The 25,011-nt window shown below is 40.8% G+C and overlaps 2 protein-coding genes across 3 annotated transcripts in view; both read right to left on the reverse strand.

The window, feature by feature from the left end:
* Positions 1-2,043: 2,043 nt before the first annotated feature.
* mapkapk3 (MAPK activated protein kinase 3) lies at positions 2,044-19,605 on the reverse strand. Of its 2 annotated transcripts, none has more exons than XM_080890964.1 (10): positions 18,853-19,605; positions 11,675-11,814; positions 8,962-9,026; positions 8,723-8,802; positions 8,486-8,612; positions 8,254-8,329; positions 7,972-8,096; positions 4,514-4,599; positions 4,339-4,419; positions 2,044-2,675 (listed from the first exon to the last, which is right to left on the reverse strand). In XM_080890964.1, the coding sequence occupies exons 1-10, from the start codon at positions 19,153-19,155 to the stop codon at positions 2,520-2,522; spliced, it is 1,239 nt and encodes a 412-aa protein (XP_080747090.1). In that variant the 5' UTR covers positions 19,156-19,605; the 3' UTR covers positions 2,044-2,519. The 2 variants fall into 2 exon arrangements, with proteins under 2 accessions (XP_080747090.1, XP_080747091.1); XM_080890965.1 differs by lacking the exon at positions 18,853-19,605 and adding an exon at positions 13,624-13,998.
* A 229-nt stretch (positions 19,606-19,834) lies between these two features.
* The window catches only part of dnah1 (dynein, axonemal, heavy chain 1), a 29,697-nt gene continuing 24,520 nt past the window's right edge, over positions 19,835-25,011 (reverse strand). The window contains exons 68-78 of the mRNA XM_080890955.1: positions 24,735-24,893; positions 24,087-24,218; positions 23,781-23,951; positions 23,456-23,635; positions 23,021-23,197; positions 22,230-22,400; positions 21,916-22,046; positions 21,325-21,469; positions 20,848-21,054; positions 20,429-20,663; positions 19,835-20,029 (exon numbers count right to left, since the gene is read on the reverse strand). Coding sequence (XP_080747081.1) covers positions 19,908-20,029; positions 20,429-20,663; positions 20,848-21,054; positions 21,325-21,469; positions 21,916-22,046; positions 22,230-22,400; positions 23,021-23,197; positions 23,456-23,635; positions 23,781-23,951; positions 24,087-24,218; positions 24,735-24,893 — 1,830 coding nt within the window. The 3' untranslated portion in view covers positions 19,835-19,907. The remainder of the gene's footprint in view (positions 20,030-20,428; positions 20,664-20,847; positions 21,055-21,324; positions 21,470-21,915; positions 22,047-22,229; positions 22,401-23,020; positions 23,198-23,455; positions 23,636-23,780; positions 23,952-24,086; positions 24,219-24,734; positions 24,894-25,011) is intronic.

Below are 25,011 nucleotides of genomic sequence, written 5' to 3' on the forward strand. Positions count from 1 at the left end.
TTTTTTTTTATTAAGTTCCACAGTCATATATATGAGGGGAAGCCGACTTTCCCAGGTCTGACTTGTGTTGGACTTGCACAGGCCCATGCACTCAGAAATCACTGTACTCTTGAGTCCGATTCTCTAAGCTACAGTTAACTATAATATTACCATGGGCTTGTTGTTACTATAACGTATGGTATAAAATAGTTTTCGGAGAGTTATTGCACCTGTGACGGAAAGAATGGAAGAAAGACTACAAAATATGATGTGTGCAGTATGATCAGTGCAAGATGAATCACACCAAACGGTGTCCTGTGATCTTGGAGAGATTCTCGTGGTTCCAATGGTACTAACATTTATTTTTGTGCTTCTTTTCATATTTTTCTGTGACAAAACCCAACTTAATTTATTTAAAGTTCTAAGACAACAATTGTGAAAAAAAAAATGAAGTCAAGGCGCATCTAAGTATCAGTTATAGCTGCAGTAAAGAATTCTCCGATCTTCCATACAATGCTATGAAACGAAGCACACATGCACTGAGCTACCAAGCACTGTGACCCTCTGGAGATAATATAAGCATCATGTGACATGCCTGTGAGGACTTGAGGCTATTTTGGTGGCAATGATGATACCCTTAACTATAATAGTGATGGTGAGACTAATTGTCGAGCAGGAGCCTGCAAATGCAGATCTGTGAATAAAGAATAAAGACAGCCTCGCATACAAACACACAGAAAAGATAAGATAGGACGACACCGGGGAAATGACGAGGCATGGGCAGAAAAACACGTGGAAACGGAAACGACCAGGACTCGGGAGGCTTCACGTACAACACAGACTATTCATGACGGGGTGGAATAGAAACAGTGGAAAGTCACGTAACTCTCCACCGACCTTCAGCACATTCCTCCCTAAAGGCTAAAGAGATCAAACCACTCACCCCACTCACCCTATGCTCCTGCTGTTAGCCTCGCACCCAAAACCTCTCACAGTACACCAGGATAACCACATTTTAAAAAACTGTGTTTGATAACAGCAACCAAATGACTCAATGAAAGACATAATTTGTGATCCCCCACTGAGGAAACAGACTTCTAACTTAAGCAGGCATGCTTTAATTTTTTTTATTGTCATCCTTTTGGTTTGAAACCCTTTGCTTTTGAGGAATTACGCAAAAAAAAGGGAAGTGTTCAAGACACTGTTATGTCAACATCATGTTAGTAATTGAGACATAGTGGTACATCAGGACTGGACTTGTCTCTGTATTATGGAGCGATTAGCACAAAACATTCCCTCCCCTAATTCGTCACGAGGAAAAAACATGCTTTGGAATATGCTGTGATATTTCACTCGGGGAAAGCTGAGACTTTATTGTTTTATTCTCAGAACTTCTAAACTTCTTACGTTCACAGAGGCCCGAAGAAGAGCTGTGCAGTCCTGCTGACAGTACGGCAACATCCCAAAGGCAGAAAAGCCAAGTAGCTTTTTATGATCAGCGTCCCCTTAACACTCTTGGCATCACATGATCAAAGTGGGCTAAAGGTTGCAATCATAAACATGAAAATTTTGACCTTTTGCAGTTGAATGACATGTCAGATGGCTGCGTCCCACAGAACTACTTCGCTGCTCCTATTAATAGCAGCCTGACAAAGCCTGAAATACACGATACCAAAAAAAAAGAAAAATGTTGCCACATCCACAGGAAACGTGTCTGTCACACGAAAACTTCTATTTTAAGTTTAGGAGCGTGTTTAGAACCACCACGTGGAAAATCTTAGCATCTATGTGAAGTGGATTCACCCAAGAGGTTTCCTTTCTCCCTGCTAAGGTTGTATTTTAAAGAGAAACTGTAGTCACAATTTACTGGAAGCATTTTATCACCACAGTGACACATAAGAAATTTCTCAGGAAAACTGACACAACTTGCCAATGCAACACAACCAGCCGTTAGCCCACTGCAGCTACAGGAAGCTGACAGTCTGAGTGCTGCTCTGTTAACAGGACACCAGACTGATCTGCAGCAGTGATTCTGTACAAAAAAAGTTTCTCAGATGGAAGCGATTGTGGAGGCTACATTTTATTAACATTTTAGGATTTTGAATCCTAAAAGGAAGGCAGCAAACGAAGGACGATATTAAGACAAAAGACAATAATGAGCCTTTTAGTTTCACAGTCTGTCCACAGTTAGTTTCTTTGAGTGTGATCTGCACACAACTGCATAGTTACACCATAGACAGGTAAATCCAGCATTCAAATACACAACGTATACCACTACAAATATCTCTACACACAGGTACTCTTACAAACAGCCCAGCCCCCTCCCCAAAAAAGAAAAGACATTATTACACAAAATAATTAAAAACAGAGATGCCTGCGGTGACAACAGACAGGTGATATCACGTCTCCACGTCCCCGAAATATCCAGGTTTAACTCTGGCGTTCCTAATGTCTCTTATTTTAGAGCACACTTGCTTGAAGTTGAGTCTCTCAGAAGTCTAAAGCACCTCTTGAACCTTCCACCAAAGCTCATCCTTGCCTCACTGACTCTGGCATACCGTGGACCCACTCTTGCCCCCCGCAGCGGCCTTCTTGCGCCTCTTGTTGAGCAGAGGGTTGCTGGAGGTGTCGAGATCTTTGATCTTCACCTGGTCATAGTCCACACGCATGGTCGCTAAAGCGCTGGTCATCTCTTCCTGCGAGAGAAGAGGCAGATGTTGGAGGATTTAGCTGGCGCTTACGGATGTGGAAACCGTTTGCTTTTTTACCAGTGGCACATGTATGTTTCCAAAGAGCAGCCAGTTAGCTTAGCATAACGTCAAGACATAAAATGGAGAAAACAAGCAAGCACGCTAAAGCTAATGAATTAACGCAATATGTCTGCTTTTTATTTTCCAAACAAAAAGTATAAAAAGGAGAAGCTGCGGTTTTAGTGAGGACTGTTTCTCAGCAGGGAACAGTTGCAGGTGTTGGTCAAGAAACTGTGAGGACATAAAACCCAAAGAGCCTGCAACTTTTTTTTGTTTACACATCAGTATAGGTATGAATTTTAAAAAAAAGAGACGATATGTTAACCAGAGAAGCTTTAAAAGTGCTGATAAGTGGAATTTATTGCTGTAGGATGGTGTCAGGTTAGCTGTTTCCAGGCTTTACACCACCCCAAAATAATTAGAGCTGACATCTATCCTCTCATTAGTCATTTTTCACACCATCAACTCTTAGAAAGGAAACAAAGGAGGATGTTTCCTATAATGTCAAAATCTTCGCTGCAAAGGCTTCCACGCAGTTCGCTGCTGTTCAAGATCTGTGCAGCAGGAAAAAACTAAGCAAAGGTAGAAAGAAAAAAGGAAACAGGCTGGAAATATTTTTATGATTTTAAAAAAAGGCCTGAACTCAAAATGAGTCAGAACAGACCTCAGAGAAAACTAAACCTTTTCCATTTACTGTGAATAAAGCTCAATATAAAGACTGTACCCTCCTGACTCTTTGCTTTTTGAGAAGTGGCCTTTTATGCAACGCTGTACCCAGTACCCACTGCAGAAACGAACAGTGGTGTATTGTGAGCGTATCATTTTGCTGAATGGTCTTTTCATACCTTATCATGACAAACCTGTTCATTCAGCTGTTGTGAAGGAATGTGCCATTCCACATGTTATTTACAGGGATTGAAAATAAGTGATTGCCTAAGTGAGACATTTTGTACATTTCTGCATGGTTGAATGAACTTGATATGAGGAAGTGGTGTTTTCTTTTGTTTAGTAGTTTAAATCAGGAAAAAATGCAGGAATGGCAAAAGGTAAGCTAAGCTTAGGTGTGTTTGGGTTAAATATTAAACTGTAACTCATACAGTTGTACAGACTGCGAACACTTCTTCACCCTGCTGGTTGTCAGGAGATAATAAGAATGTAAACACATGAGGATGGCAGTTTTCCTCACATTTCCATCATTAGAATATTTAAAGGGCCACTTTGCTGTTTTCACACATGAAAATCTGTTTAGAGGTCGTTAGGGTTTTACTCCAACAGCTGAAATTGTTGTATATGTCCTCTGTGGTTCTGAGCTTTTTAATGATGTGATTGTAAGCGGCCTTGATTACATCATATGTATGCCTTTAGGTGCATTTCAGAGCGTACATGGAGGCTTGAGGTTTCAAGAGAAACCAGAGTAAACTGGGACATTCTCATGCATTCTGGAAAGTTACCAGTTCAATATTTTTGGAGTTTTCCCCCATACTGGTCTATAAACCACTGCAACGTTAACTGAAACCCTACCGCAAGCTGAACATTTCAGCAGCCTATCATTAACAAGCTGTAATGTCAAGATGTGACCAGAGGGGGTCGATGTTGTCGTGCTACTGACCTTCACGTCCTCCCACATCTCTCTGTCTTCTGTCAGGACCCGTGTGGTGTGCAGGGGAGTGGAAGGAACCATCATGGACTGCTGCAGAGTCAAAACACAAACACCGATGAGGACGTAAGCAAACAGATGCACAGACGAGCAGGAAACAGTAGATGAGGCGTGTACGGGTGCTTACATTGATCCAGGGGTGGTTCGTAAACTGGGTGATGGTCATTCTCTCGTTAGGGTCTGTCTTCAGTAGTTGGTGGATCAAATCTTTTGCTGGGAGACACAAGGCAATGCAAAGTTTACAACTTTTCACATGATGTTTGCCTTGGAGATAAAATGTCCTATTTATAGTGGATTTTGATGTGTTGAATTCAAATGTCACTATTAAAACAGCTGCTTGTCTCATTGTTTTATATATTGGTAGATAAGTTGAAAATATGTGCTGTGATTTGCTGAAACATGGGCAAATGTACAGGGAAATACAGGATATAAGGCAAAAACAGAGTTTTTACAGTTTTAACAACCATCAAAGTGAATATTTTGCATGGCCACCTTTATTCTTTAACAAAGGCTGAACTCTTAGGCATGCTTTCTTGTAATTTCTTCAATTAGTCTCGAGGTTCAGGCTCTGGGGAGAACAGACTGATAGTGTTTTATGTGTCTTTCTATTATCTATTATCAGTGCATTTGGGATCCCTGTCATGCTTTACAGAGAAGCTGTTGCCAGATAGGTGCTTTCCAGATGGTATTTTTAAATATTCTATTTAAAAATCGGACTTTTCTGACATCAATTTTGAAAATATACCCAGTACCACTGTCTGAAATTAGCTCCATGGAAGCGGAATATAAAGAAATCCCATGTGGCTCAAGACTTTTGCACAGTACTGTATATAAATAAGACTTGATATGAAAAAAAAAAGGTTTTCCCCCCAGTTGTTGATGTTTCCACAACCAAACTTATTGAATTAACAAAATATTTCACTGGTGCATTTTCTGTGAGTCAAAGTACTTTCAACAGCACACTGTGAAGGAAAAGGAAAATATTACTCAGGGATATTATGCTAAAAAAAACAACCCCTTGTAACTTTAATTTGCATCATTACAAATTGGTTAAGGTTGAATCAAAGGTCAGAGCAGAGTTTAAATATAATACCAAGAAGAAGAAGGAGTCACTGGAGCAAACGGAGCCACATATTTAACACTGGATGCAATTTAAAGAGACGGTGACAATGGACAGAATATTCAACATTAGAACAAGATTTATTGGGGAAAGAATCCCAAACTACCTGGCTATATCTGAAAAAGTAATCCCCGCCTAAACCTAATAACTGGTTGTGTTACCCTTGGCAGGAAGAATTGCAATCAAGTGTTTGTGTAGGATTTTGGCCCACTCATCTTTGGAGAATTATTTTAAATCAGTCACATTGGAGGGTTTTCGACTACGAACCGCCTGTTTAAGGTCAAAGCACCTCAATCACATTTCAGTCCACTTTGACTAGACCACTTCAAAACCTTCATTTTGGTTTTTTGAGCCATTCACAGGTAGACTTGCTGTTTTTTTTACGGACCTCTGTCTTGCTGTGCACCTGAGCTTCAGGGCATAAACTGATGGCTACAGTTCAGGATTTTGTGGTAGAACAGAATTCACGGTTCCATCAGGTACAGCAAGTCGCCCAGATCACCTTTTGTCTCGTCAGTCCAGACTTATACCCAAGTCAAAGCCTTGGGTATAATCAAGATGAAGATGTGAGATGAGCCCTTGTGAGGTTTTTTTTTTGGTCAGCAGTGGTTTTCTCCTTGGACCTCCCCCATAGATGCCTCGTGAACTCTGACCTTAACTGAGGCACGTGAGGCCTGAAGACTTTTTTTTTAAAATTTCTAACATTTTGAGTTATTTTCCAGTGTTAGAAAATCAGCACTGCTCAGTGTTGGTCATTGTTAATCTTCAAAACTGACTAGGTTACTTTAAAAAAATATAACACTGTCAAAAGTGTTCATTTAACACTCAACAGTGTTATATTTAACACCCATTTTGGTGGACCCATATAGACACTCTCTAGTGTCAATTTAACACTGGAGATTTTGCTGTGTAACCTTTCTAAGCCTGATAGTTGTCAGTGACTTTTTAAATTAGGTCATGGCATGAAATGTTGCTTTTTGAGATCTTTTAGCTTGTTTCACTTTGTCAGGCAGTTTCTCTTTTAGCGACTTCTTGATTCGACAGGTCTGGCAGCAATCGGGCCTGGGTGTGACGGGTGAAATTAAACTCAGCTTTCTAAAGAAATGTGGTTCATCATTTATCATTCACTGTTAATTCAAGATTTAACAAGGGAGGGAATCATTTTTTCACACACAGCCAGGTTGGTTTGGATAGTATTTTTTCCCTTAATAAAAATAATCATCATTTAAAAACTGCATTTTTATTTACGTGGGTTATCTTTCTCTAATATTACATTTTTTATGATCTGAAACATTTAATTGTGAAAATATACACATATACACAAATATACACAAAACTAAGAAACCAAGAAGGGCCAAATACTTTTTAACCACACTGTAAGTAAAGTTTATATAACAGCGAGATGCAAACTGGGGCAAGATTATATCTTGCTGTATATGATTCTCGAAAATGTTTCTATATGATAATATCTTAACTTGACATACATTGACATTTAGTAAATCTGCAGAATTGGCCTGAGTGCAGCCCCTGCTGTTTAAGGTTTCCTGTTTCTGACAATAGAGAGCAGACAAGCAGGCCATACATGCATGAATGCAGATAAACACTGCTGTGTCACACATGATTGCAAACATTTGTAAAACCTGCAAATGTTTACAATAAAAAGACAAATATATTAAAAATGTTTTTTTTGTAATTCTCTCACAAAAGCTCAGATGTTTAGCCTACAGGAGTTTCTATTCATATGGATTAAACAGAGGGAAGCTACAGACTTTTTTTTTGCTGCCATACAAAATTAAAAGTTGTAGAAAATTTGTACATTTTTGAAGAATGAAACATGTTTATGAATTTTGCATCTCTTAAACAGCACAGTGGCTTTAATTTGACACGTCTAAGGAATTTACAGTAATTTTAGAAAATTTTAGTTTTGTTTTTTATAAACAACCCTCCGTTTGAGATCGGATATTTTTCAATGGCCAAGTCGGTCAGCTGATCTCAACCTCAACAAGCAGCAACTGAAGGAGGCTGCAGTAAAGGCCTCGCAGAGCATCTTAAGATAGGAAGCACAACATTTGGTCTGTGGTTTCTAGACTTCAAAAAGTATCTGACTGCAGAGGTTTTTTATCCAAGTATAAAAAAAAATCCTTTTATTTAAAATTATGCTACTTTGTCCAGTTGAACCTCTGAAAATGGCAGACTAAGCAGAAAAAATGGCTTTAAATCTCTAAATAGTTTATACAAAATTTTATATATTATATAATTTTCATCAAACCCCTTGTCAAAGCTGTAAATCTGCACTTAAATCATCTGTTTGATTTAAAATCCACTGTGCTGGTGTAAAGAGGCAACCCTACAAAAACTGTCCTTGTCTAAAAACAAATAGACCTAACGGTAACTATGTGTGCTCGTTGCCTATATGGCTGCAAGCTAATATGCTGTTTGACAGTGTTTTAGTTTGAGTTCCTCACCTTCCTGTGACACCTCCGACCACTCTGGATTAGGAAATTCATACTGGCCCATCCTGATCCTCCTCTTCATCCCAGGAGAAATGGCTTGGCCTGTATTCGAGTAAAACGGAGGGAAGCCGCACAATCTGCAGAGACAAACAAGCCGTAATGATGACGACCATTTAAAAACGTAATAAAATTAAGCAGCGCTTCTTGTAACAATATCCAAATACAAATACATGCGCCGTACAATAACATCTGTGGTGAAATCAGCACTGGCCTCCACACAAAGACAGTACTCACAGGATGTACATGATGACGCCCAGAGACCACATGTCACATGACTTGTCGTACTTCTCTGGACCCAGAACCTCGGGAGCTTATCAACAGGAATACACACGTACAAACAATATAACAGTGGAGATTAGGGCACAGGCAAAAAGTGACTCAGCAGCTTATTACTGTCATTTTGAAACATCTGGCTCATTTGTTAATATGGCCCAAACCCATCCCGGGACAAAGTAAGACATCTTACCCACATAGTACGGAGTATAACAAGGAGTCTGCAAAGGATTATGCAGCGTGGTCTCCTTTGCAAAGCCAAAGTCTGTCAGTTTGAGGACCGCATTTTTCTCTTTACTTGTGTACAGCAGGTTCTCTGGCTGGAGGTGGAAGCAGCAGAGGAAAACAAGTGAACCAAGCTTTCACCAAACTACCCAGACATGACATCACATGCTTCACGATTTGGGCACTGAACTTCATCTCTGCGTACCTTGATGTCTCTGTGCGCGATATCAATGTTGTGGAGAAAATCGATGGCCGTGCCGATGTCCCTCATAATCTCTGATGCCTCTGGGAGGAAAAACAGGTAAGCAGACTCTCTCAAACCAGAAGCAATTCCAGTGTTAAAACAACAGGAGGCACAGATGAAAGAGAGCTCGCTTTAACTAGTTAACACGTCACCGTTGCTGTGTATCCATCACGTGGAGTCTGCCCTCCATCAGTCCTCACCTTTTTCAGTGAACGCCTGGTCTCCTCTGGCCTGGATTCTGCTGAACAGCTCTCCTCCCTCCATACTGGACACATAGACAAGCAGGGAGAGAACAGGGATCAGTGTATTATAGAATAGTACCCACATTTCTGTTAGTACACGTGTACCACTTTTACAAAGTGCTTCACAGTTGGGATAAAAAGGCTTTAAAAATAAGTGTACATATTTGTACAGAGTCAAGCACACAGCCTTTCATTCAATCCTGCATACAAAAAGCCACAGATAACAGACAAAAGATTCAAACAAACCACAGAGCCAACCATCAGCCAACCTGATAAGGAAGGCTGTTCCAAAGTTAAGGGTCTAAAGTGTGATCACGCCTGGTTTTAAAATAAGTGTGTGGAACAGATGGGTGACCCTGATCAGACGACAGGAGTCTAGAGCTCTGCTGCAGGAGCCTGTCCATGTAAGGTTGTCTGTAAATTACACATTAGAGATCATTAAAGACCTGCTTGCCTTTACACCAAAATTTGGGAGCATTTTTTTCCATCAGTAAAGGAAAGGAAGACCAAAAGAAATGTTGGTCTTCCCCCAAAGCAAAAGCACCAGGATTATTTTAAACTACTAGTGTTATTTTTTAAAGGGGGGATTCTTTTACTTAATTATGAACTATTTACTCACACTGCTAAATCTTTTGGAGTTTCTTCTGTGACGAAACGGTAAGTGAAATAATAAAAATACTGAGTGAAAGTGAAACTGAGACAGTTTAAAAACAGGAAGAAGGGAAAAACACCAAAGTCCTACTAAACAAAACTGTGTTTATACTGAATGAGTGTGCCATTATTAATTCATCTTGCAGTGATATAAACACTATTTGTCACTTCTGTAGTGTCATTAATGACTTAGCAGCACAATAAGAGGTTATTTTGCAATAACATAAACGTTTGGTTTCATTTTATATCTGAGAAACGTTCAGAGACTCACTACCAAAAACATCTTGAGCCAGATGCTTCCCACTCTCCACTTTCATTGTGTGATATAGAGAATCACTGATACCTGAAACTCCACCTTGAGTTCTTTGGAAAAATGTCTCCATAATTGCATTAAGTAAGCGCACTTACTCCAGCACGCTTCTTGTGGATCACAAATGAACTGAGAGCTGAAGGAGGAACGGGAGCTGCTAAGCTACCCACAGCGAGCCGAGCAACTTCCTTCATACAGGAAGCAGCAGACATTCTCTCGCTGTGTGTGTACCGTCAAGGTCACTACGCACATATAACAAACACCTGCCATGTCAGTCAATGCGGTGATGACAATCACTCTTTAAAATTCCCACATACTGAGCAAAGGTGTCATGCCTATGGAGTTCCTTTTTTTTTCCTCTGAATTATTCACATTTTCTCCCTTAGAGAAATAAAAAGTCCAGAGTTCAAACATGTGTCAAAGCACACACAGTTATGCGTCCTTCACTCATATTCACCTTAACTGTAGCTACTTTCCAAACCTTTAACCTTCTCCTACCTTACAACATGCATTGACTTGGACAGTCACCATATGTAGACAAGTGTTTTTGTCCTTATAAGGAAAACACTTCCCCACAACATGAGTAATACCTGAACCACACACACGCACACACACACACACTTACACAAACACACAGACTGTTTAGCAATGGCGTTGAATTCATTACAAACAGTTTGTCATGACACATGAAGCCCAGATGAAATTCTGTCTCTATGTCAGCTTCAGAGCAGCAGCTCTTATAACTGACCTTTAACTTGTATAAAGTTAAAGGTCACTATGGCTCAGTGGGGCAGAGCTTATTATGTAACTAAACATGTGTTCTACATATTTAAAAAAAAATAGACCCTTTTCTCCCAGCGGCCATGTGACATGACGTAGCTGGAAAACGCAGGTGTTACTAATCACATAATTAAGGCTCGTAAACAAATCAGACTCCCTGGTTAATGACACCGGTAACACCTGTGTTACTTCGTGTCAACATGGCTGCCGTGACGTCTGCATAACGTTCGTGGGAATGGCTTCACCGGCTGTGCTGAAAGGTGATGTAATCTCTGATTTCAAATAAAATCCACAGATGACGTAAGCGTGTGCCCGGCTCTATCCTAACCTAACTTCAGTAAAGAACTAATGTTATTATTTGACAGAAGGAGACCATATACAGGACGGCCTCTTAATTCTGTTTATATTTAGCCCAACTAACACTTTGAGCTTGAGTTGCTGTTATCTGTGCAGTTACAGTGTCACAACAGCGTTGATAGTATCTTGTTGGAAAAACATGTGGGCATGTTGTAAGACCTTAATCACTGCTGAGCTCATTTTCTTTGTTTGTCATGAAGCAAGGTTAAAAAAAAAAAGAGAGAGAGAAAAAGCAAAAGTGTAAGCTGTAAAAATGATGCAAGGCAACTTTAGCTTGTTATTTTTAATCTTTCACTTTGTTATGTTGTCATTTATTCAAAGGGCGTCATCTTACTCGGAGCTGTGACTTATGGGACTCTGTACCCACTCCGAGCTCTTTTTCACATTAAAATACTGATTCATCATTACGTCCTACAGAATGAAAACTTCTTTAATGTCATGCTTTCAACAAAAAGAGAGCAGACTTGCTCTAAGTTTCAAGACACTGTTGTTTTTTAAAGAAAAGCTTTAAATATGAAAGTACAGAGAAAGTGTTTGATTCAAGGAAGTGCTAACTGACTGGTGAGATCCTACCACTCCATGATGATGAGCAAGCACTTCTTCCCGTGATACATGTTCTCATAGAGGCTCAGGATGCGAACGATGTACGGCCCTCCTGACACTCGCCAGTGGAGCTCCACCTCTCGCCTCGCTTTGGGACTATCATAGAGAATCTGGGAGAGACGCAGAGAGAAGGACAGATCATGTCACGTTATATAATCATTTATGAGGAGTCATTCAACTTTAACATGGATAGTTTTGGTGTAGTGTAACACAGCAGCAGCATCATTTTATAAAAACATTTTAAAAAACAAAACAAAAAAACAAAAGCAGTTTTTGTTTTTTTCTGCATAATGTGATATACATGAGCCAAGCTGATAAGTAGATGAATCAATACTAAATACGTTGATGGTAAAAATAATCAACATCGTCTTAGGTTTTACATGTCAAGACATATGTGGGTCTAAAAATTTGGCAAATACGCTCTTGTATGAAAAAATTACATGATATATTACACTGTGTTGTTATTTTTTTTTTAACAAAAGGTCAGTCAAAAACTGTAAAAGCAGTGAGCAGTACATCCCTACTGCTTACAAAGGAGTTAAGAGGGTAAGTATGAGCCAGGTGTTGCTAGGCAGATGCATTCAATGCTATAAAAGCAGATGATTTTTGGCAGTTCTCTGGTCTGCACCATTCAGGTGTGTGTTACACAACGTCAAGATATCACGAGTGATCTTGTTGCTCATCAGTTTTGGTTTTAATCTGATTACTCACAACTAGGGATGGGTATTGATAAGATTTTCACGATTCCAATTCCATTTTCGATTCTGTTTAACGATTCGATTCTTTATCGATTCTCTTATCGATTCTTTTTAAAAAAGGAGAACACTAAGTTCGATTAGCTTAGAACTTTGTTTTATATCTTCTCTTTGAACAAGATAGAAATTTAGGAGTAACATGGCCTTACAAACCCAACAGTGAGATCTTAAGAGATCCAGCCTACGGCTCTTCAATGGGTGTCACAGGGTCCCCAGGAAAAAAAATTGTAAATGTAAAATAATAAAATAAATCTTCTTCTGTAGCAATAACAAAGCATAACATAAATTATTCAGTAGCAATTACACAAGAATATCCAGTAATGTCCCTGCCTACAATTAAACACATTCACTTACCTAAAATTGGGGGCATCTGCTGTGGCAAATGGGTTCAAGCCAGTGTTTCCAACTTAGCGACTTTGTCGCTATATTTAGCGAGTTTTCAGACCCCTTAGCGACTTTTTTTTAGAAAAAAGGTCGCTAAAAAAAGGACGTGAAAGCGCGTATCGATTTTACTCTCAACAAGCAGCGGGTGCTGTAACGCAGTCAGTTCTTCTTTTACTCGTATGCTGTTTTGTGGATCACAAGGTTTAAAACTACTTATAAACACACACACAAAGTAACTCCACCAGAGTGCCTATTTCAGGTCACTTTTGCCGGTCCAAGCCCGGGTAAAGGAGCAGGGTTGGAATTGTGACATTAAAAAAAACAATAATTGCTAAAATAAATTTAATTTGTAGTTCTAAATAAACTAAATGCATTTAGGAAGTTTTTTACTCACTTAATGTCTCTTCCACGATGTTATTTCTCTCTCCAACAACATGGGTTACAATTAGATTAGCATGACCAATTATGCAAATCAGGCGATGACATCATTTAGCGACTTCTAGCGACTTTTAGGACAGCCAATAGCGATTTTCCTTACTGGGGAGTTGGCAACACTGGTTCAAGCCTTTTACCACAAACTTGGTCACTGCTCGGTGACATTCGTCTATCCTGGCCTGAAAGGAGACGCTACCGGTAGACTGCAGCGAGAACTGCCAGCATCTGAGCCAGCCAGACTCTGTCTGTCTGTCTCATCATGGTCACCTAAATGCACAGTAATAGCAGGTTTTGTAATAAGGCAGATCGCGCTAACATAATATGCACTGTTAGTTGATTATTTACCTGCCGCATTAACGGGAGAGGACGTGCAAACGTTACCGCTGCTGCTGGGTTGAGATTCACGAGTCCGGAGCGGAATTAAAAACATGACATTCATTTAAGGTTATCACGTGTTTTGTGAGCAAATGCTTTTGCATATTCGTAGTGTTTCCTCCCTTAAATGAAGTATCTACTTTGCAAGTATTGCAAGTTGCCCTGTTGTCATCCGTTCTCGTAAACTTTTGAGCGTTTGAGCCGCTTAGGCGCCGTGTTTCCTGCCAGGTAAATGACGCTCCGCAACGTGGTGACGTCATTCGGGGCGACTGGAATCGATAAGGGAATCGTTTGCAAAAATGGCAAACAATTCCAAGGAATTGAAACAGTGGGAACCGGTTCTCAACAAGAACCGGTTTTCGATACCCATCCCTACTCACAACTGGAAAACATTCAAGACATCAAATTGACCCCAAGGTCAGACAATGCAGTTATACCTCAGACTCCACAGGCCTCAGTTGGTATGTTAAATGTTAAAGTTTGTGACAGCACAAATAGAAAAAGACTGAACAAATATGGCTTTTTTGAGAGGTGACTGGGGAAAAAAAGCCTCTTCAATCTAAAAGGAACATTTGCAGCATTTCTTAGCACTGCAAAGTTTCATATGAACAAACCAATGTGGAGATGTTGCGCCATATTTCACAGTGTTACGTTTGGTGAAAACCAAACACAGCACATCGGCACAAACACCCCGCACCAACTGTCGAGCACGGTGGTGGAGGGGGTGATGATTTTGGTTTGCTTTCCAGCCACAGGACCTGGGTACCTTGCACTCATTGAGTCAACCGTGAACTCCTCTGTATACCAAAGTACTTTAAATTCAAAGGTGAGGGCGTCTGTGCAACAACTACAGCTTGGGCTAAACTGGGTCAATGATACTGTTTTAATCCCAAGCACAGCAGCAAATCCACGACAGAATGACTGAAAAAGAAAAGAAGCAAGGTGTTGACCCAGTCAAAGTCCAGATAAACCTGACGCAAAGGCTGTGGCATGACCCTAAGAGAGCTGTGCATAAACAAATACCCATAACATTGCAAAGAAAGTGGGCCAAAATTCATTCACAAAGATGTGAGAGACTGATACTCATACAGAAAACCATTATTTAAGGTTTCTGCAGCTAACGGTGATTCTACAAGCTACTGAATCGTGAGGTGTGCTTAGTCTCTTACACAACTTCCATATTTTAGCTTAGCTATTGTTTAATAAGTAATGATTTATAATCTCATGCTGCGTGCTGTTCCTCCTTTGAGGTGGCATTTAAATAGTTTTAACAACTGGTGAGAATCAGATGATTTTTTTGTTGTTATGTAAAACCAAAGCACGGAAAGAGGGTACTTTCTTTTCAAAACGACTGTAAGTGGATTGGTAGTTCAAGCTCTAATGTCAGTATAAGAACTGATGCCTATAAATACTGGAATACTGGAATACTGGAATAGCCGGGTACTCACACAGTTTGCAATACAGCAGACACACACACATACACACACATACACACACACACACACAGACGTACAAAGCAGGTGACAGACTTTGACATAGCACACAGTCAAGGGGTATTTTTGGATGTGACAGTGATGGAGCTATCCCCTGTTGTTCACAAGGCCGGTCTGCTTACAGACTGCGCCTGGAATACACAACACACACAGAGTTTGACTCACTGACGTATGACAGACACACATACATAAATCTGTGGTGTGTTGCAGGTGACTTTCGCAAGGCTCTACCCGAGCAAATTGGATTCAGCTGGTGGGTAAACATGAAATTTCTTGGAAACTCCAAAATTCCGGAAAGAAACAGCTCATCTGTGTAGCGCCTTTTTTTCCTCTATCTTTTTTTGCTTGCTAATGTCAAAGAGGAAGCAAAGGGTTCAGAGGACGGCAGTGTGTTAAAAGAAGAAGTTGAGGGTTTCCGGTGTCTGATCTGCTACTACATGTGTCCTATTTTGCTCACCCTCGCCCACTTGCCTTGACTTTAAGCGGAGCAGTGGGCAGGTTTTGCTTTTGCTATGTAATTTATAGCTTTATGACTCCAATCAAGAGCAGATAGTTTATGAGCTGGTTTCCTTAATTTCCTGCAGCGAAACAGAATCGGCTCTAATAAAAAGGGGCCTGTAGCACTGTAGTAAAACATAAAAAGGGTTGCAGAGGAAGGACTAAGAGAACGAGACAGTTAATCTTCAGGAGGATTTTGTTCTTATTTGAAAGGGCACGTAAACCAGTCAACGATGACTCGACACTCAGAAGAATCAGATCTGTGTCAGGAGAAGCTTAAGAAACACTGAGACACACACCTTTAGCTGATAACGCCCACTAAATTTAACCACATGCTGCCTCCCACAGAACCTTGGTTAACACACACACGCGCGCACACACACAAACACACTTTAATTGCTCGAACATGTTTACACTCTATTAAATATTAGTGAATTTCAAAGTGCTGGTCTGTATATCTTCATAAAAATGTGGTTTATCTTTACAACATCTGCCAATAAAGATCTGCTCATAAAGGCTACAGCAAAGTGGTCTAGAAAGCAGGAGACTGTGTAAGTGCTAAATACTAATGTCAGCAATCCTAACATGTTCATATTCAGAGAACATCAAAGATTTGTTGGGTTGTTTCTTTTGCTTTTGGACCAAAGTGATACACAGACTGATGATACCAATTCTAGAATCACTTTTTTTTTCTTTATAATGATTTAAAAAGCCTGAAAAACTCACTCAAAATTGTAAATGGCCTTTTTCTTCTATAGTGCTTTTCTACTTGAACCTCAGTCATTCACACACTTTGCTTTCTGTCTGACATTCACACTCTGATGAACACATCAAGGGAACTTCAGTTCAGTATCTTGCCCAAGGATGCAGATGACCTGTGCTCACAGCCACCTCTTAGAAGACTTCTACTGCTCAAGTATAAAAATACTCACAATGCATTTTTGCATATAGAAAGTGGAAGTGAAGCAATGAAAACATAAAGTTCCTCTGTGCTGTAAAGGTACAGAGTGATCAGAGTGATCCCAACAAGACACTTCCAGCTCTGTTGGGTTGATGAGGTTTAAAAGCCTAAATCCTTCAATTCATTCAAGAGGACCCCAGAGACTGATTAACTTGTTGGAGGGAGCTTAACCCTAACCTATGAGATCTTACAGAAACTTTCAAAACAAAAGTCTTTTTTGGAGCTGCCTTTAACCAAAACAGTGGGCATTTCCTTTATGGTTTGGATAATTTACACCCTGAAACACACTCATTTGTGCAACAAGTGTGCCAAAGTGATAACCACAGAACCCAAAGCCATTGATAAGATTTTGACTATGAGTAAAACAGGCCTGCAGGCCATTTAGCTTCACTCGAAAAGGCCCAATGTTCTCTTAAGTGGAACAATCATTTGTACTTCTGTCTAAGCAGTTAATGGTGGAGGTCACGAACGCATCCAAACATCCACAGGGCTCTCTCTCCCATCCCCTGCTGTTAAGTAAGAAAAATCCAAGTTAAAAGAACCAAGATAACTTTAACTGCATTACACTGAAAGGATGGCTTTGTTCAAGCACTGCTGCAAAGTAGATTAAAGCCATAGCCATCTATTACATTCAGCGCTCAGAGCAACACTTAATTTAAAAACCCAATGGGCCGGTCATCCGACTCTACATCAGTCTAACTTCTGTTTACTTTTACTCACTATTTAACTTGACATAACAAAATTAATCAAATTTACATAAACGGCTGTATGAACAAGCACAGTGCAAAAGAAAAACTGCAGCAGCTACAATAGAGAAGACAGACTGAGCCATCAGAAGTGTTTCTTCTGCCGTCTCTTAACACCTTTTAACAGATCTTCAGAGAGAAGAAGATGGTCAGAGGCTTAATGTGATGCGTTCCCTCTCTACTTGGGTCACAGCGATCTATTGCCGGCTTTCCCCTACGGAACAGTGTGGTTGCAGTGACACACACACAGTCTTTTGGCAGAACATTAAAAGACACAAAACTTTCTTTGTGTGTTTCAGTTCTGTCATTACTTCTGACAAAAGACAAAAACTTGCTGGATTCAGATTAGCATTTTGCCTGAAGATTTTTTCCGCATCGGAAGTCTTTTTCATTTTAAGTAATTCTTTCTGCTCATATTTCTAAGCAGAATTGTTTTCTTTACCAGTCCCACCCATGATGCTATCAAGAAAAGTATCCCCTTTCTGATTTTGGCATTCTATCTTTTTTTTGTAATATTCAATTTCCTGCTGCAGTTTATCTCATTTTTAAATCTTTAGCTTTAGTTTCTATCCCAAAGTTTTGGGTATGCTCTCCTTTTGACACTGCTGCCTGGCTGGCAGCTCAGATCCAGATGGATTACTGTAAGCCAGTAAATCTCTCCGGGTCTGTGGACCAGTGGTGACAGGTGAAAACCTGACGACCTGTGCATGTGTGCAGATGAGTGTGAAGGTTTCTACCGCTCCCAGAATAAAGTGTCACCATCACAGTCCGTGTGTCTTTGAAGCAGTGTATCACGTGATATTTTATGGCTAGGTGACCACACACCCATTAACTTGGAACTGATTGCAAAGGGCTGACCTTCCAGGAAACACCACCAGATAAGTGAATGTGAGCTCGGGGAGAAGCATGTACAGTGCATGTCAAACCCAGTATGATCAGTAGGTATATATACATGCAAAACCAGCAGTCTATTCATCTATCTGTCTATGTCAAACACTGGTTTTGTTAGTAACCTTTAACCTTTCATGTTCCTGGAAAAAGAAAATCCTACTTCCATAAAGGTCATAGTTCTTGATTCTTGTCTACACAAGTTTCCACTCTTATATTTTAAACCCACAGTGCAAACAAACACTTTAGGATAGCTTATGGACCCTTATGTGTGTTTCCACACAGTTAGGTATTTAAACCATACTTGCATTAGATTAGGATCAAATTTAGAGGAGCAGCAAGTGATATAAATAAATACCTAGACACACCACCATAATCCAACATAATGGACTGACGCCTGTTTTTCCAAATGGATTGACCAGTCTGGACAGTCGACATCTATGTTATTACATCCAAACAAAGTGAGAGATAAACTTGTATCAGAAACAGGTGTTCTTTCAGCTGGGATGATCTAGAGTTATCGCTTAAAAGCTATAAAGTCTGCAGTTATACTGTGAGAGTGTCAACAGGAGGGCCGGGGACAATTTATGATATACTCATGAGACTTCGATACCTTTAGCGCGCACTTCTCTCCAGTTTTCTTGTTAAAGCACTCGAGGACTTTGCCGTTGATCCCCAAGCCCAGAACCTGATTGGAGACTTTATAATCGTCCGTCACCGCGTTTCGCTTTATCTCCAGTTTAGGGTAAGTGGGCATGGGGAAGTGTGTGGACTCTGCGTCCTTCTTGTCGGCGGCTGGGAGAACTGCCGGCTGCTCTTGCTGCAGTTTCGGGTTGCCATCCGTGGAGTCTGACTCTGTCCCACCAGTATTTGGCGGTTGCGGAGCTTTTTGCTTTCCGTTTCCATTTTGCAGCATGTTTTACACCGGCTTGCTGTCAACAGCGGTGCACAGAGGGACAAACTGTGAGCAACTCTCCGGATTAACGCGATGAGTCCAGCCCTCCTCCGGTAAATGCGTAAAGCTGAGACCTCTAACGCATCCGCCTGTCCCGTGCGGACTCTACCACAGTGACTCCACTCTATCTTCACACAGGCTTACAAGTCAGAGTCCATTTGGGGAAACTACACTATAATTCTATTCTTTAAATGTAGCTCTCTGAACTTTAGCGATCCGGGGTGGCCCGTGAGAGAAAATCTAAAAAAGAATTTGAGCGCAAATGAACCATTTAAGAAAATTCCAGTCAGACGTGTTTGGGGGTAAAAAAAAAAGAAAAAAAGAGGCAGTGGTGACGATTATCTGTTGATCTCGGTTTCCCGCTGATAACTCCTTCAGCTGCATTCACATGGCCAGTCGCTGTCACAGTAGTTTAAGCGCCACCCTCCTTCAGTCAAGTCATATTTCTCAACTGACCTACGCGGCCGCCTTAAAGGAGCAGGACGGATATTCAAGCATCAAATGAGCGCTGCGGGGAGGTGAAACTAGTCAGTGGTAATAACGGTTGTATATTTGGCTGTGCAGAAAATACACACAAAAAAGGATCCAATTACCAAGTGATTTTCGTGATGGTAAATAAACACAGAGGATATTGCTTGTGAACAGTTTATTAGATAGATTAAAGTAGATAACCAATAACTAACAGCAATAACTAATAATAACTAATTTCTCGTTCAATAGTCCAGTGCACAGATGAGTGCAACACCCCGTTTGACCCAGTGCCTCTGGGTGTGATGTGTTGGCAACTCCAATGACACCACATAGTTCGTAGAGTGGCCGGTGGTGGACAGAGTCCCTGCAAAAGCACACAGAGCACTTCAGTGACTTAAAGACAAAAGTGTTTTAAACCATTTCTGTTTTTTCATTGCTACACTGAAGGAAGGATTTGTGAGCAGCCTAAGGTGCCAAGACGTTGGCATTGCGAGTGGAAAAAACTGAGCTGCACTTTCAGATGCTTCATGAAATTAGACCCTCACTGGAGTCTATTTTGGGTGAGTAATAAAACCAGCAAACAGGGATACGCACAAACCTATGACGGCACACCTACTGACTACAGATCATAACCTGAGCCAGAGTTTCACAAACATGGACTTTTCTTTTGTTTTTTCCTCACAAATTTACAAAAAACTCAAATTAATCTATATTATTTCTTATAATCTCTATACTAATCTATATCACTCCTCTATATACTGACCAGCTCGTGTGAGTGTCTTGTAGATAGGGCATACATAGATCCCTGAGGCTGGAGGCTTTCGGTTGGGTTTGGGGATCAGCCAGATGACGGCCATTTGGGTGTAGAGCTCCTTGGGTCTGGACTCTGCGAGCTGACCTGCCTTGTTATCCCAGCGAGCCCCCTCCAGGAATAGACCATGAATGTAGCAGCCTGTGTCTGGTGTTTCTGTTATCTCTGACACTGACTTCACTAATACCTGAAGGATAAATCATCACAAAAAAGTAGGTCAAGACCAGTGAAAACCTGGGTTAGGGTTGGGGTGGGGGTTAAAGTCATTATGAATGTAGCACTTTATATACATACAGATATGAAGCAATGTTCTACATCTGTAAGACTGTTCTTTAAAACATTGCTGCTAGTGAGGCAGCCTACAGTCTGACCTCAAAGTCAAATCCAATCGTGTCAATTGAGGTGCCGAAGCGACGGGCATAATTCTGGAGGGTTCCGGTGAGAAAAGCCTGCGGGAAAAAGAAGCCGCTAATCCAGAACGCAGGTGGAATGCCGTTAGAGATCCATCTCTGTAGGAAATTGATCCTCTGAAGCAGGTCTGACACCCAGGAGGCCAGAGGCTTCAGAGACGGGTAGGCCTGAAGAACGAGAACAGTGGAGTCAAACTGTGCATTCTCAGAAAGCACATTATTACATTTTAGGAGGAGAACAGAAATATCTTTATTTGATTTTCTGCCCAGTGAAATGGCACTTCAAATATTCAAGTCACAAGTGTGCACAATCTAGTGATACAAAAATTTGAAGAAAAAAAAGGATAACAACAGAGAGAAAAAAAGAGAATACATTCACATGTGCAGCCCCTGCTACAAAGTGAGTCACATGTAAAGTAACAGCTGTGTGTGCCTTGCCTTGGCTTTCCACATATCAGGCACCGCATTGTTGAATAAGCTGCGGGCCATAAGCTCGAGCGCGGATGACATCACCACTGAACCTTTCAAAGCCTTCACAATATCTCTGAGACTCAGAGAGATGACCTCCAGCAGCTTGTTATATCTGAAAGATAAAAAACAAACAAACACAATTACAAGTTACTAAAGCACTAATAACCACATGCCCACAGTTTGAGTAAAACGCAATTTTCAGGGCATGACTTACCAGAAATCTACTAATATGTGTGAGGTAATGAGACACTCCCAGATCAGGTTGATTAATGTGCAAAAATTTCTTTTTGTGCATAGTTCCACAAAAACAGATAAGCATTCACCTTGCAGAGGAATGATGAAATGACCCCGTATGTTTCATTCCTCCTCAAATTTCTTCGTGATAACAAAAAACCTTCACTTAATGGACAAAATATTTCTACTCTCTATATATACAAAAAAAAAAAAGTTTGCTGATCAATACGAATGACTCGGGAGATGCTAAGTCGGATTCTGGGACCTTCAGCCTCCAGACTCACTCTGGACAAATTTCTGACTAATAGTACAGCCTAATGTTACCTGATGACCTCCTGGATGAGCACAGTGTTCATGGACTCCTCGTAGAGCACCGGGTATTTTCCCATCACTTCTTCAATGTCAAAAGGAGGAGGGATCTTTTCAACGATGCCTGCCACTATCTCCTCCACTATCTGTAGCGAAGAAAGAAAAACAGATCATAGACAACACATCACATGCCCCGCACCTCTCAAACTCTATTTAATTACAAAGCAATCAATAACAATTAGTGCTAAATTGAATTATTAAGCAATCAATAACATGATGCTAGTAGTAATAATAAAGACATCTAAAGACAAATGAATCTGTATCGGTACCTCCTCAAGAGTTTTGCCCTCAGCAGATGTAGCTCGGGGCTGGAGACGAACCACAGCTTCTAACAAGCCAAAGGCCTCATTTTGAGCAAAGCTGATGTTAGCGTTGTCATGGAGACCAAAGATCTCAGGTGTGTCATTGATGGGCAAACCACGAATGTATGCCAAATAACCCTAGGGTCACAATTGCCATGACAGCGAGTCAGTCAAGCAGTCAGTGTTTGACATGATCAGAGTTAACATTTTACAGCATTTTTAACAAAATGTCTTGATTGGACTGCATTTCTAGTCTAAGCTTAAATCACAAGCTTTCAGGCTTTTCTGCAATCTGTGTTACTGCAGGCAAATACTCACCGCCTCTCTTGTTATATTTCCTTGTTTGAGAATGGCAGCAAGAAGAGAGAAAACAGTTTCTATTGTTGTGAACTTGTTAAAGAACAAACTCACACAAAGGGAAACACACTGTGGCATTGCAGCACAGTAACTCATGTGATAGTTTAACTTCTCTGAGCTGTGGAAACTTTTGTTCTCTATGACTGATTTGTATTTGATGGCTGTGTGACTCATGGTGTTTTACATGACTGATGTTTCCCCCCAGGCTTGGCTAACTTAGCCTTACTTCCAAAAAATGCATATAGCATGACTCTTTTCTGTTTTTTAAAACAAACATATGCCCCTATTTAAGTTTGATAAGGCACACACTTGCCTTTTATACTTTGCTTGTCTCACAATCAATAGCCTGTTATAAACTCAAAATTATGTATAGTAAACAGAGAGTTCTGAGTTTATCTAACCTTGATATCCAGTTTTGTGTCTATTTGCCGGTAGACTCCAGATGCACAGTAGACGTGATCACTACTGAGGACAGCAGGACAATAGAAGTCCTCCACCACACTGAGCAGACATCGTCTGTCCCAGTCATCTGTCACACGGCCACCATAATTAATCTCTCCTGCAGTGTATTTTAGAACCTGGACAGGTGGAGGACAGCAATGGGAGACAGACAAATGAACATGCTCAGCACAGGCAGATGCACACACATAATTTCTACCAAAAACCAGAACACAGGCGTCTTTCCTAGATGGCCTGTGTTTCTGCTTATAGCTTATACATCAACTATCTGTAAGAAACATTCTTATAACTGTAAGAAACAGTATGTATAAGTAGGAGCAATTTGAAACATCATCTTCAAATAGGTAATGAAACAGAGACAGAAGTGTTGCCTCCACCTTGTATGGGATGTCCTGGTACTCATCCAGGAACATTTTGAGCTGGCTGATACAAATGTTCAGGTCGCCATCAGTGAACTCATAGGGAATGTTGAAGCCCAAAGGGCCAAACTTTCGTCTCTCCAAAGCAATTCCATGGAACAGGCAGAGAGACAGCAGCAAAGACTTAAAGTCTGCTGTCTAGACAAGAAAGAAGAGTAGAGGAACCATTCATAGCAAATCTACACACTGGTTTGAGAAGACTTTACTATATGTTGTCAAACCAAAGCAGCAGGAGCTAAATATGGGAAACCAATCAGAGACACTAGAAGTACTTGAGACAGACCTTGGTGGAAGAGGAGAGAAAATCATTAGTGAGCCTCATGTAGGTTTTCTGTAGGTTGGCCTTGATGCCTCTTGGAGGTTCAATGGTCATCTTGGAACCATTCTGCAGAACAGACACCGGGAACTTATTGCTGGGAAGACTTGTGAGCCACAGGCGGAAGTTCTCGTGCACCTGTACAGGAAAAGAGACAGATTTTTCCCTTGGAATATAAAGGATGAAAAAGCTCTGTGTCCTTGGCTAGTCTAGCATATACACACTGAGGATCTGTTTTGCTTCTGGTTTATATTTGTGTCCTCTTGTTGTCACCTTTAGTGGGTTGATGTTTTCAATAAGTCTCTCCAGGGTAGGCATCCAGCTGGGTGCCAGATGACAGTTCTGGAAAAAAACCCAGTGACCTCTTTCCATGGCATCGTGCATCATACTCTCAGCCCAGGGGCCCTGAATCACACAAATGACAGCATTTCTGATAGGTTTAATCATTATTGGAGAAGCTGGTCTCATAAATAATATTTTGACTGTGGGCCTCAGTGCATCTGCCTACAGCTGAAAGGTTTTGGACACTCAGTTGAAAGACAGAAATTGAGAAGGGGGATACAAAAAGCCTGACACGAGCCAAGATCACGTAATTGCAAGTAATGTGATGCTAATGTCTATTGAACGTCTAAAGTGTGCTGCTAGAAGAATGTTGCCAGCACGGTTTAAGGTTTTTGGACACTGAGTCTGCATTTATCATTCAAGCTTCTTAAGCTCATTTATGGCCCCTAGAGTACATTGTCCTGGAATGGTCATAAATAGTGAAAACAATTAGCACAGCGGTGCTCTCATTCTCATTCTCACCAAGACAAATGACACTGGCCTGGTTCAGTGAAAATGTGATTTACAGCAGATTCCTGTGAGTCAGAGTGTGTGTGTGAGAGAGAGTGAGAATTCCCAGGCCCCCCTTCTAAAACTGACCTGGCCTTGGCCAAGAGAGATGGCGCTCATTTTCTTGGAGAATTGCATGACATCAGCAAATTTGTAGAGGTCAGCAGCAGGGTCGGTGCCAGGGGACAGAACAAAGATCAGGGGAGTGGAGGAAGATGACTCTGCGAAGACGACAGACAGGTCTGATGTCTGCAGAAAGATGGAAAGAGAAATAAGCCATAATTGATGTTATCACATACTGTGTCATAGTGTCATGTTACTGCACACAACTGAGATTTACTATGCATTTTAAGACGGGAGAAGTACT

Source organism: Rhamphochromis sp. 'chilingali', assembly GCF_963969265.1.
Source record: "Rhamphochromis sp. 'chilingali' genome assembly, chromosome: 9".
Classification (NCBI taxonomy): domain Eukaryota; kingdom Metazoa; phylum Chordata; class Actinopteri; order Cichliformes; family Cichlidae; genus Rhamphochromis; species Rhamphochromis sp. 'chilingali'.

What these genes read in the sequence shown, in the direction of transcription:
- mapkapk3 (XM_080890964.1), bottom strand. Translation starts at nt 19,155, where the DNA reads ATGCTGCAAAATGGAAACGGAAAGCAAAAAGCTCCGCAACCGCCAAAT. An exon ending in CCAGGCGTTCACTGAAAAAG is followed by an intron (nt 8,803 to 8,961) that starts GTGAGGACTGAT and finishes TTTTCCTCCCAG; the next exon opens with AGGCATCAGAGATTATGAGG. An exon ending in AGATGTGGGAGGACGTGAAG is followed by an intron (nt 2,676 to 4,338) that starts GTCAGTAGCACG and finishes CTTCTCTCGCAG; the next exon opens with GAAGAGATGACCAGCGCTTT.